The sequence below is a fragment of the Helianthus annuus genome, chromosome 2 (assembly GCF_002127325.2).
Source record: "Helianthus annuus cultivar XRQ/B chromosome 2, HanXRQr2.0-SUNRISE, whole genome shotgun sequence".
Taxonomy (NCBI): domain Eukaryota; kingdom Viridiplantae; phylum Streptophyta; class Magnoliopsida; order Asterales; family Asteraceae; genus Helianthus; species Helianthus annuus.
In genome coordinates, this window is record NC_035434.2 from 128505895 (window position 1) to 128519148 (window position 13254).

Genomic DNA, 13254 nt, shown 5'->3' on the forward strand with positions numbered 1-13254 from the left:
AATTTCTTACTCCTGTCGTCTGTGGGACTTAAACCCAAGATCTCCTCCTTCCAGGTGTTTAAAGGGTTTACCTTTGCCAATGGACCACCACCCCATTGGTGTAATTATAACGTAGTTATAAGTAGAATTGCCCATGTCATTATATCCTAGTGGCATCTTTGGGTGGGATAAGGTTTAAGGCCATTAGGTCCTGAGTTCAATTCCTATAAGGGGGTTTTCCCAAAATTTATTGGGTTTCCTCCTGAATTGGTGTATAGACATTGTTGCCTAGTGGAGATGGATATGATCGGGTGATTCCGCTGGTGACACGATAATACTACAATGGTCCGTCAGTGATCCAAATTTGCCGTTTAGAAAAAATTATGGGTAGAATTAGTTTAAATAATCTTGAGTTTAACGTACATAGTTAAAATCATTGTTAATAAATTTCAATGAAGTAGTACTTTAATTGCTTTATTAAATATCAAATATAAACTAGTGAGATTTTACCACGTTTGGCGGTAAAAATTCAGTTGGTATCGGCAGAAACTCGGTTAGCATCTGTTCGATTCGTCACGGTATCGACACACGCTAGGGTAATCGTGTCACACCCTGCAAAATCAGAGTTGGGCGTAGACTGTTATCTTTATTGCACAACGGAAGTATATAATGCTAAGATGTAACACTCGTCTTATAATTCTATTGTTTAATCATAAAATACGGACTTTTTTAAAACGAAATACATAATTAACAAAACCTTAGTTAATAAACTAAGATGTATTTCATTATAGTGTCTAAACATAGTCAACTAACTAGATTAAGATATTCAACATTCAACATTCAGTAGAGTTTACAAAACAACATGGTTTAAACTAGATTAGATTAGCGCGGAAGCATTCAAAACTTGTGTTCGGTTCTTGATTCCCTTGCTTGATCGACATCCACAACAAAACGAGCATCACCTATGGTCAAAACCACAACAATTGTTAGTTTTGACATCTTAATATCAAGTAAATACAAGTTCTATTGCTTAAACAATGAAAAACAAACAAAATTCTGCAATTGCGGGCTGTAGCGCCCCGCGACAGACCAGGGCCAAGCTTTTGCGGCCCGCGACATCCGTCGCGTGACGTGACGATGATTGTGTTTTGGCATCGCGCAGCGCGACGGCTTCATTTCGGCAGAAGGTCTGTTGTTTGATGCTGTATGTTTGCCCAGCACTTTTATTTCCATTGTAAAACTTTAAACTAACATAACTTTCGTTCTACATGTCCATTTTAGCCGATTCTTTTTCCTATATATCCGTATTAAAATTTAGGATCTAACCATGTAAATTTCACTTAATGAAAAACAGTTTACGAACATGTGGTTCACAAATTCCTTGATTCAATTATTCGACCCATTAACTAGTGTGAATATACACTTCCTGGGCATTCTAGACTCATTCACCCATTTCCCGGGCTTGCAGTTCTTGACATATCCGTACCATTACACGGCTTTACGCTCGCATTCGAGTTTCATGCTTGTTTTCTAAAAATACAAGCATGCCACTTTATGCAACTCTTGCATTTAACCTCTACCATTCGACCCGATAACACGGATTCATAACTTGGCTTAATGTCACCATTCATTGCTAAATTGCTACCTAGGACTAGCGCAATATGATACTTTCAATTTTCTACGCACAAGAACGTTTTATGAACATAGTAGTGACCCGTTTGGTTGACGAGTGAAAATCCTTACCTTAATGTCAAACCAAACTGTTTTAACTAATATTTTGACCCGTTTGAGTGTCGAGTGAGTTTCGCCACTTCAATGACACGTACCTTTAGAGCACACCCTTCAACCGTGTATCCTCTCCAGCTTGTGCACTCGATGATCCGGATTCTTTGCCTAAAGAGTTCAAGTCACAACCAATTTAGAACTCTTTTCATAATCTTTAACGCATAATTCGCTATAAAAATCAAATATGCGTTTTCATCCGATTTTTAACATATTAATCCTCACTTAGACATTTTAACGAACACCTAGCGGGTCTAATTTTTATCTAACTAGAATCAAGTTTAGAACTTGTTATTTTCGCCAATTTATTCACACATTTCGGTTCTATCATGTCAAGCATGCATACAAACATTAAAATCATCATATAGATACCAAGTAATACTACTTGTGACAACTATAATTCTAGTATTTAGCCTATTTTGCAAAACTCACTTAACCTATGAATGGGTTATCATAAATTTCATAATTTTTGACATTATTCATGTAATTATCAACTAGTATTCATTCTTAAACTTGTTTTCATTACAAGTTTCATCTATACATCACATAATCAAGCTCAATTTCGATTTTCACAATTTGTCTAGAATTTGAGATAAATCAAAAACACTAAAATTTGCATACCTTATGATCCCTTCAACGAGGTGATCACTAATTCGTTCTTGAAACTCGATTTGGAACTGATTATGGCCTTTAATTTAATAGAAATTGATTAAAGTAGGGTTTGGTGGGGAGCTCTTGTGTCGCCCCTGTGTTGAGATCGACCAGATGCATACTGTTGTGTGTGTTTCGTGTGATTATTTTTGTTTTAAAACCTTAAGTTTCAAGTTTTACACTTAAGTCCCTCGACTATTGTTTAGTTCTTATTTTAGGTATTTTAACCCACTACACATTACCACAAGACTCGTAATTAACTGGGTTATTTATTTCCTAGTTAGCTTATTCTCGTTTATTTTGTACTTTATAATTCTAATATAAAGTTTTATAAATTTCGGGGTGTTACAAGTCCACCCCCTTAAAAGGGTTTCGTCCCCGAAACCAGAGTACGTACCGAATAGTGTAGGGTAGAGACGTCTCATCTCCTCTTCGGATTCCCATGTAGTATCCGAACCTTTCCTGTGCTCCCATTTGACCTTTACTTGGCCAATTTCTTTGTTCCTCAAACTCTTCATCTTACGATCTAAAATCGCAATCGGCTTTACTGCGTAGTTGCGACTATCATCCACCTCGATATCGTCGTAGTGGATATAAGCGGTTTCATCTGCTAGACTTTTCTGAAGATGTGATACGTGGAACGTACTATGTATCCCACTCAACTCCTCAGGCATTTCGAGACGGTATGCTACCTTACCAACCCGTTCAAGGATTTTAAATGGCCCCTTAAACCTTGGGCTTAATTTTCCCCTTTTTCTAAATCGAATGATCCCCTTCCACGGAGATACCTTCAGCATCACTTTATCTCCAACTTTAAACTCAATCGGTCTTCTTCTCTTATCTGCGTACGATTTTTGTCGATCCTGAGCCGCTTTCAAGTGAGCTCGGACCAAGTCAATTTTCTCATTCATAATTCGGACTACATCCTTATGTGCAAGCTCACGTGGTCCTATCTCATCCCCACACACCAGGGTTCGGCATTTTCTACCATAAAGCATCTCGTACGGAGCCATACTGATGCTTGCGTGGTAACTATTATTATATGAAAATTCAACCAACGGTAGGTAGACATCCCAACTACCCCCAAAGTTGATAATGCATGCCCGTAACATATCTTCTAACGTCTGTATTGTCCTTTCACTTTGTCCATCCGTTTGTGGATGGTACGCGGTGCTAATGAACAATTTAGTTCCCATTCGCTCTTGGAATTCTCGCCAAAAGTACGAAGTAAACCGAGTATCTCTGTCGGACACAATAGATATCGGTACCCCATGGCGTGCCACTATTTCATTGGTATACACCTCAGACATCTTTTCGGATGTATAAGTCTCACGAAACAGAATGAAGTGAGCACTTTTTGTCAATCTATCCATAACTACCCATATAGCATCGTATCCGCGATTGGTTTTGGGCAATTTGGTCAACAAATCCATTGTGATTTGCTCCCATTTCCATACTGGGATGTCCAACGGTTGCAGTTTACCATACGGATTTTGGTTCTCCGCTATGACTTGTAAACAGGTCAAGCACTTCTTGACATACTTTACGACATCTCTTTTCATTCCGGGCCACCAATAATTTTGCTTTAGATCGTTATACATCTTGGTTGCCCCCGGGTGGATAGAATAACGGGATTTATGGGCTTCGTTAGGTAGAAGTGTCTTGACTCCACACGAATTTAGGACCCATATCCTCCCGAAATGAGTCCTTAACCCGTAGTTACCAATCACTAATTCTTTCAACTGACCCACCATTCTTTCTTTCTTCAAGTTTTCCTCTTTCATTGTTTCACCTTGAGATTTTCGGATTTGTCCAAGTAGACCCGATGTCACAATTAGTTGCATCGATCGTACTCAAATCAGTGTATAGTCTACCTTTCGGCTCAACGCATCGACCACCATATTAGCTTTCCCGGGATGGTAACGTATGTCACAATCGAAATCTTTGACCGTTTCTAACCACCGCCTTTGCCTCATGTTTAATTCCTTCTGGTCGAAGAAATATTTCAAACTTTTATGGTCGGTAAAAATAGTGCACTTTACCCCATACAAATAATGCCTCCATATTTTTAAGGCAAATACCACTGCCGCCAACTCGAGGTCGTGCGTAGGGTAATTCTTTTCATGAGTTTTTAGTTGTCTCGAGGCATAGGCTATAACCTTGCCCCGTTGCATCAGAACACACCCAAGACCCGAATGTGACGCATCCGAGTAAACTACCATGTCGTCAACCCCATCCGGCAATGTCAATACCGGAGCATGGGTCAATTTTTCTTTAAGTGCTTGGAACGCTTTCTCTTGATCTTTGCCCCAAATAAACTTTTCGTCTTTACGAGTTAGTTTGGTCATCGGCGTAACAATCTTGGAGAAATCTTGTATGAATCTCCTATAATATCCCGCAATCCCCAAGAAGCTTCTGATTTCCGAAGGATTCTTCGGTGGATTCCATATCACCACTGCTTCTATTATTGACGGGTCTACCAACACCCCTTTCGCACTAATTATGTGCCGGAGAAATTGCACTTCTCGTAACCAGAAAGCACATTTCGAGAATTTTGCATATAATTTCTCTCTTCTTAGCGTCTCCAACACTTCACGTAAATGGCTAGCATGTTCTGCTTCATTCTTTGAATACACTAAGATGTCGTCGATGAACACTATCACCGACTTGTCCAACATTGGTTGCAAATCTGGTTCATGAGGTCCATGAAAGCTGCGGGTGCATTGGTCAATCCGAAGGACATCACGAGGAATTCGTAATGTCCGTACCGAGGACGAAAGGTCGTTTTCGGTACATCTTCCTCCTTGACCATTAACTGATGATAACCCGACCCAAGGTCGATCTTTGAGAACCAACTCGCGCCTTGTAACTGGTCAAATAAGTCGCCTTGTAACTGGTCAAATAAGTCATCAATTCTTTGAAGCGGGTATCAATTTTTCACCGTGAGTTTATTTAACTCCCAGTAATTGATACACATGCACATGCTCCCGTCATTCTTTTTCACAAATAGTACCGGTGCACCCCACGGAGACACACTCGGTCTAATAAACCCCTTGTCGAGCAGGTCTTGAATCTGAGACATTAATTCTTGTAGTTCTGATGGCGCGAGCCTATACGGTGCTTTGGCTACGGGTTTCGCACCCGGAATCAGTTCAATTCCGAATTCTACCTCCCGTTCGGGCGGTACCCCCGGTAAATCTTCCGGAAACACATCTACATACTCACGTACTACCGGTACGTCTTCAATCTTCAGCAATTCCTCCTCGGGTTCATTTGCATAAATCATGAACGCTCTACATCCGCGCCTCATAAGTTTGTGAGCCTTTAGCATTGAGCACATAATGGGATTACCCCCTTTCTCGCCATAAATGGTAACGTGTTTTCCACTTGGAGATGTCAGTTTTATCTCCTCGCGGAAACACACCACCTTCGCGTGATGTCCGGATAACCAATCCATCCCGACCACTACCTGGAATCCTCCCATTGACATTGGGATCAAGTCTATTGAGTATTCTTCACCATCGATACTCATCTTACAACCTTGACAAACGTCAGACACAATAAAACTTTTATTGTCACCTATTTTTACTTCTAATGGCATAGGTAATTTTGTCAGTACAAATGAAGGATGTCGAATAAATCCATGTGAAATAAAGGATTTATTCACACCCGTATCAAATAACGCATGTGCGGGAATTGAATTTATAGCAAATATACCTGAAACCACATCGGGTTCCTTCTTTGCCTCGGCCGCGGTTAACTGAAAGGATCTGGCTTTTGCTTTCAGAGTTTCTGCTTGCGGATCCTTGCCATCCTTCTTCCCGACCAACTCCGGGCATTCTGATTTCTTATGACCCGGCTGATAGCATTTATAACAAACCGACACTTTCCCCGGGCATAATGCAGTTGTGTGCCCTGTCTTCCCACATATAGGACACGACTTATCTCTAAACCGGCACTCGCCCTTGTGCCCTTTCCCGCAAACCTTACAACTCGGCGAACTGCTTTTCCCTTCCTGTTTCTTTGACGACTCCGTGGTTCGTGCTTTCTTTGCAGGGCTTGGATTAACAGACTGTGCCCTTCTTTCACCTCTCTCGATTTGCTTTTTCAGTTCAATTTCTCTTTCCCGAGCCGTGTTTATGATCTCGGTAAGAGTTTCATATTTTGAGGGAGTCATGAACTCCCGCTACTCTGCACTTAGCATATTATAGTAATAATATACTTTCTATTCTTCGGACGTCACCAACTCGTCACAGAATCTCAGTTTGTCAAGAAAGATCCCCGTGATCTTATCGATAGATTCACCTTTTTGCCTTAGCTGAATAAATTCCTCCTTGATTCGGTTAATAACTGCCTTGGGGCTGTGGTGTTTAAGGAATGGCACCTTAAACTCGTCCCACGTCATTGCTCTTGCCGTTTCGCTTCCAATTTAATTTTTCTTGTTATCCCACCAATCCTTTGCTTGACCTCTTAGCTGACCCGTATCATAAGCTACGAAGTCGTTTGCGTTGCAGTGGGTTCTCTCAAACACCCCTTCAATATCGCTCAGCCATCGCTGGCATATTATTGGATCCACTTCTTTGTTATAAAGTGGCGGTTTACATGCCATGAATTCCTTGTATGAGCAGCCCTTGCGCTCTCCCGACTTTTCCTTTATTGTGTTGGCACTATCTTCCAACTTCTTGATTCTTTCTTCGACTAACGAAAGTACCGTGTTTTGAATCTTATCTATGAAACCAGATAGGCTATTTTCAATTGCCTTTCCTACTTCCTCGGCAATTACTTCTTTCATTTGCTCGGTGACTATCAGCACCGCATCATCATTACCTTTATCCGTCATCTTTGAAACTGAAATGTTTACACCAATCATTAAACATTTCATCTATAACATATACTTTATTTTCTCCGGTTTAGCCAAGTTCGCGACTTGCTTTAACCGTTCTCGTTTAGTGCACTTTCCAGGTTTGAGTGTGTTAACATGCTCTTCCCGTGCACGTCGCTTCATATTTTTCTTTTACATTAATAAACCTACTAAAATAATAAACTCTTACCGGATGTTGATCAATCTTGAACCGAACACATTTTGTTAACAACCTTGAGCTCTGATTACCAACTTGTAACACTCGTCTTATAATTCTATTGTTTAATCATAAAATACAGACTTTTTTTTAAAACGAAATACATAATTAAAAAAACTTAGTTAATAAACTAAGATGTATTTCATTATAGTGTTTAAACATAGTCAACTAACTAGATTAAGATATTCAACATTCAGTAGAGTTTACAAAACAACATGGTTTAAACTAGATTAGATTAGCGCGGAAGCATTCAAAACTTGTGTTCGGTTCTTGATTCCCTTGCTTGATCGACATCCACAACAAAACGAGCATCACCTATGGTCAAAACCACATCATTTGTTAGTTTTGACATCTTAATATCAAGTAAATACAAGTTCTATTGCTTAAACAATGAAAAACAAACAAAATTCTGCAATTGCGGGCTGTCGCGCCCCGCGACAGATCAGGGCTAAGCTTTCGGCAGAAGGCCTGTTGTTTGATGCTGTATGTTTGCCCAGCACTTTTATTTCCATTGTAAAACTTTAAACTAACATAACTTTCGTTCTACATGTCCGTTTTAGCCGATTCTTTTTCCTATATATCCGTATTAAAATTTCGGATCTAACCATGTAAATTTCACTTAATGAAAAACAGTTTACGAACATGTGGTTCACAAATTCCTCGATTCAATTATTCGACCCATTAACTAGTGTGCATATTGTTCAATATACACTTCCTGGGCATTCTAGACTCATTCACCCATTTCCCGGGCTTGCAATTCGCGACATATCTGTACCATTACATGGCTTTATGCTCGCATTTGAGTTTCATGCTTGTTTTCTAAAAATACAAGCATGCCACTTTATGCAACTCTTGCATTTAACCTCTACCATTCGACCCGATAACACGGATTCATAACTTGCCTTAATGTAACCATTCATTGCTAAATTGCTACCTAGCACAAGCGCAATATGAGACTTTCAATTTTCTACGCACAAGATCGTTTTATGAACATAGTTTTGACCCGTTTGGTTAACGAGTGAAAATCCTCACCTTAATGTCAAACCAAACTGTTTTTAACTAATATTTTGACCCGTTTGAGTGTCGAGTGAGCTTCGCAACTTCAATGACACGTCAAACGCATATTCTACATTACGACACCATTAACAAGCTAAAAATAAACGTTTATACGTAATGTGACCGGGACCAAAGTCACGTACCTTTAGAGCACACCCTTCAAGCGCGTATCCCCTCCAGCTTGTCCACTCGACGATCCGGATTCTTTGCCTAAAGAGTTCAAGTCACAACCAATTTAGAACTCTTTTCATAATCTTTAACGCATAATTCGCTATAAAAATCAAATATGCGTTTTCATCCGATTTTTAACATATTAATCCTCACTTAGGCATTTTAACGAACACCTAGCGGGTCCAATTTTTATCTAACTAGAATCAAGTTCATAACTTGTTATTTTCGCCAATTTATCCACACATTTTCGTTCCATCATGTCAAGCATGCATACAAACATTAAAATCATCATATAGATACCAAGTAATACTACTTGTGACAATTATAATTCTAGTATTTAGCCTATTTTGCAAAACCCACTTAACCTATGAATGAGTTATCATAAATTTCATAATTTTTGACATGATTCCTGTAATTATCAACTAGTATTCATTCTTAAACTTGTTTTGATTACAAGTTTCATCTATACATCACATAATCAAGCTCAATTTCGATTTTCACAATTTGTCTAGAATTTGAGATGAATCAAAAACGCTAAAATTTGCATACCTTATAATCCCTTCAACGAGGTGATCACTAATTCATGCTTGAAACTCGATTTGGAACTGATTATGGCCTTCAATTGGATAGAAATTGATTAAACTAGGGTTTGGTGGGGAGCTCTTGTGTCGCCTCTGTGTTGAGATCGACCAGATGCATACTGTTGTGTGTGTTTCGTGTGATTATTTTTGTTTTAAAACCTTAAGTTTCAAGTTTTACACTTAAGTCCCTCGACTATTGTTTAGTTCTTATTTTAGGTATTTTAACCCACTACACATTACCACAAGACTCGTAATTAACTGGGTTATTTATTTCCTAGTTAGCTTATTCTCGTTTATTTTGTACTTTATAATTCTAATATAAAGTTTTATAAATTTCGGGGTGTTACATAAGAGTTCTAGAAAGTTGAACTCCCGCTAAGTACCCGAATCACAATGGGTTCTCCTATTCCAACTGTGCCATAGTTTGAATGTGTAACCTGAGTAATAACATGAGAAAAAGTCAACATAAAGTTGGCGAGTTCATTGTTTGTTTGAAAAAGATTTAAAATAAATCTTTTTGGTAACTGGTTTAAATACTGTTGAGAACGTAATAACCATTTTCCTCGGCATGTTATTTGAAAATCTTTGTGCTTGTAAAACTTGTGTAACCGTCAATGTCCGTGTACGACAGAGACAACATGCCCACATGAGCCTATACCAACCTCTAGCTAGTAGTGCCTCCCCAACCGTGTACTCAAGATGGTAGACTAACAGTCGGTTATAGTTCCGATATGTAGCGAGGACTTCACTGTACAGTTTTATGGACCCTACGACCCTTACAGTTGAGTAGAGGACAATCTGGTCATTATGTTCGTATGTAGGACAATCCAGTCCCTGTGGTTGTATGAAGGACAACTAGTCCTGATGTTTGTAAGTAGGATAACCCAATCCCATTGTTTATATATAGGAGAATCCAATCCCATTGTTTGTGTGTAGGACAACCCAGTCCCTAATTATACCTAGGACAATCTCGTCACTAGTCATGAAACTCATGCACATTTCGACAATACGCGTTTGTTTTGTAAAACCGGTATGTTTAACATAAACCTTTCATAAACCAGTTGACTTAGTTGGAATTTGTTTGCAGCATGGTTTAGAAATATGTAATTTTCGTTAATCGAAATATTGTGTGCTTTTGCAAAACTTGCATGTCTTTCCACCCTTGGAAATATTTATAAAAATGTAAAACTTTAAAAAGTGGGGGTTATGAACTCACCTCGATATCCAATGCAAAGCTAGCATAATACAATCCATAATGGCGTTTCCAAACGTAAACTCGCTAGGCATGCAATCTATAACATTCCTATCAAGGAATAAACTCATACGTTTCTGCTAATATGTAGCTAAACTACGTGTCACCGAGCTCTACGGAATCGTTAACCTATGATTCGATGGGAAGATGTTGTTAACTTGGTGGAAACGATAATGCTATCCTCGTTTAATTCCGTTTATAGTGGGTGATAAATACTAAGTCTTGGAAACAACTTACTTTCCAAGAGGATTAGGGTATGTAAATATATATTTATATAAAAATGTAAATATATTTATAAAATCGTGTTAGTCGTCCCGGTTGGTCGTACGTGTATGTAATCAAATGTTAATACAAAAATGATACACGTTGTAAACTTGTATAAAGTGTTTGTATTGTTCCCAAGTAGTCGCCATGTATGTAGATGGGTCAGTTCACGACTCGTCGTACGTGTCGCCGGTCGTCGGAATCTTAGAGAGAGAGAGCAGGGAAAGTTTGTTCGTGGGGGGCTAGGGTTTGATAATGAATGGATGAGATGGGATAAGGAGTATTATATCTAAGGTTAATGGAGTGGGGGCCTAGAGCCCATTAGCACGTTCCTAGTCTTTGTGCGGCCAAATGCATTTCCGAGGCCCGTTTTTGCACCCGAACTTCGTGGAACATCGTAATATATTTATTTAGGGTAAAAAAACACGTAAAATAATGTCAGAAGTCGATGTATGACGTGTACGTTCATCGGTTGCGTTAAAATCTCGTAAAATGCTTTGGTTGTCGTCTCTAGTCTGTTTTTCGATTAGATTTCAAATTACAAAGCTAAATATATTATAATATTTCGGTTTTTAAGATAATAAAAGAGTCCGATGCTTCCATTTCATTGTCGATGCGTTCCGTCGGTCGCGTTTTTCATTCACGTATGCGTTCTGTGGCGTTTGGAAGCAGAAAATTTCGCAAATAAATTCATGTGTATAAAATACACGTATAAAACTCGTATTTTCCGGCATTGTCAGTAATTCTTCCGGTGTCAGTTTGTTATCGTTTATACGTTCGACAGTTTTCCTGCAAATCACCATTCGCGTACTGTAAAAACGAATAGACGTTCCTAGACTTTCCAAAGGCCTAATTAAGTTAGTTTGCATCTAAAACACTACTTATAATTGTCTTAACGTTTGTTATGCGCGTAATTTATTACTGAAACTTACCGGTTGTCACAAATCGAAAGAGAAAACCTTACATGGATCGATAACAATAAAAAATGAATATCAATACTAGTACCGATGTTGTTCAGTTGCGCCGCTATGACATAGCAAACTGAACCAAAACCAATTGTACAACACGTGTATCGGTATAACAATCGTTGCCAATCGACACGTGTTTTACATAATGTTGACGTCGCGCGTTGCGGTGACAAGGAACAAATGATAATGTAAAACAAACGTTATTTGAAAATGAATCATGTTGTTTTGAAAGACAAGCCATTAGAATCGGTTCTGTTTATCATCGTACCATTTTACGATACGAAATAAATACTTAATTTTGAATACAACTTTGTTTTTAACAAAACTTAATCCATAATGTCCAGAGAAAAAAATTAACGAAATGAAGTTATTAAAGGGATATCAAATTAATTGATAAAGAAAATAATTAAAAAAAGAGTTATTAGAAAAAAAATAAATGATAAAGGAAATATGGTTTAAAAAAAAACATGTTATAACTTAAAATAAATATAATAATAAACTATTATAATATTAAATAATAAAATATTAAAAAGCTATATATCATTATAAAAATAAAAGCACTATTCATAGCCACTTTCCAATTATATATATTAAATAAATTAATGTTGAACCACATATATTATATTGAACCCAACCAAAGTATTTAAACCTTTAGCACCAACCGAACTAGTTTAGTCATCTTGAACCGTGGTTTCTCGACTTCATAAATCATAACCCATGTAACATTAATCACAATTGTAATCATCGACCCATGTAAATTCATCACAACCTTTGGACATTGAAAAGCGCTACTCGTATTCTAATGGGTAGAAATTTATGGATATTGCAATGACGGGCGTCTACAAAGTCAGACACCGACACAAGGAAGTGATGTTTGGTACTCGAACAATAGCAAAAATCACGAGTTCAGCGTAAAGTGTGTCAAAGCTTCATTGGGTCAACAGTTAGACTTAAATTCAACAACTTATGAGTTCGGCTGGAACAACTGGGTGTTTAACAAGTGTATAATGTTCGTATCGCGTGCAATAGAGGAGAAGATAGCGTCTGCTACGGCTCTCAGAAATAGAGGTTTAAGCGTTCAGGAGATCGTCTGCAAAACATGTGGAGCGGATGAAGAATCTGCAGAACATATTTTACTTAAATGCAATTTTGCAAAAAGAACTTGGGAGATGGTAACGAGTTGGCTGAAAATTCCGATGGTGAATGTTGATGGCAGTTTGAAAGATATTTTGATAGAGATAAATGAAATTCAGCGGAGTAGAAGTATGCGGAAAGCGATCCATGCAGTGGCAATTCAAACAATGTGGCATCTGTGGAAGACTAGAAGCGAAAGGGTTTTCAAAGGCAGGCAAGGCAAGGTACAGACTGTTATAGAAGAAATTAAGGAGATATCTTATCAAGGGGTGAAGCTAAGGTCAAAACACGGCTCGATATCAAGACAGGAATGGTGGGATTTTAATGTAATGTTGTAG

At 38.3% G+C, this 13254-nt stretch overlaps 1 protein-coding gene across 1 annotated transcript; it reads left to right on the forward strand.

The window, feature by feature from the left end:
- Positions 1-12789: 12789 nt before the first annotated feature.
- On the forward strand, positions 12790-13254 carry LOC110895489. Its single transcript, XM_022142816.1, has one exon. The coding sequence runs from the start codon at positions 12790-12792 to the stop codon at positions 13252-13254; it is 465 nt and encodes a 154-aa protein (XP_021998508.1).

Bases quoted from the DNA above. Each gene is read 5' to 3' on its own strand.
- LOC110895489 (XM_022142816.1), top strand. From the start codon at position 12,790: ATGTTCGTATCGCGTGCAATAGAGGAGAAGATAGCGTCTGCTACGGCT.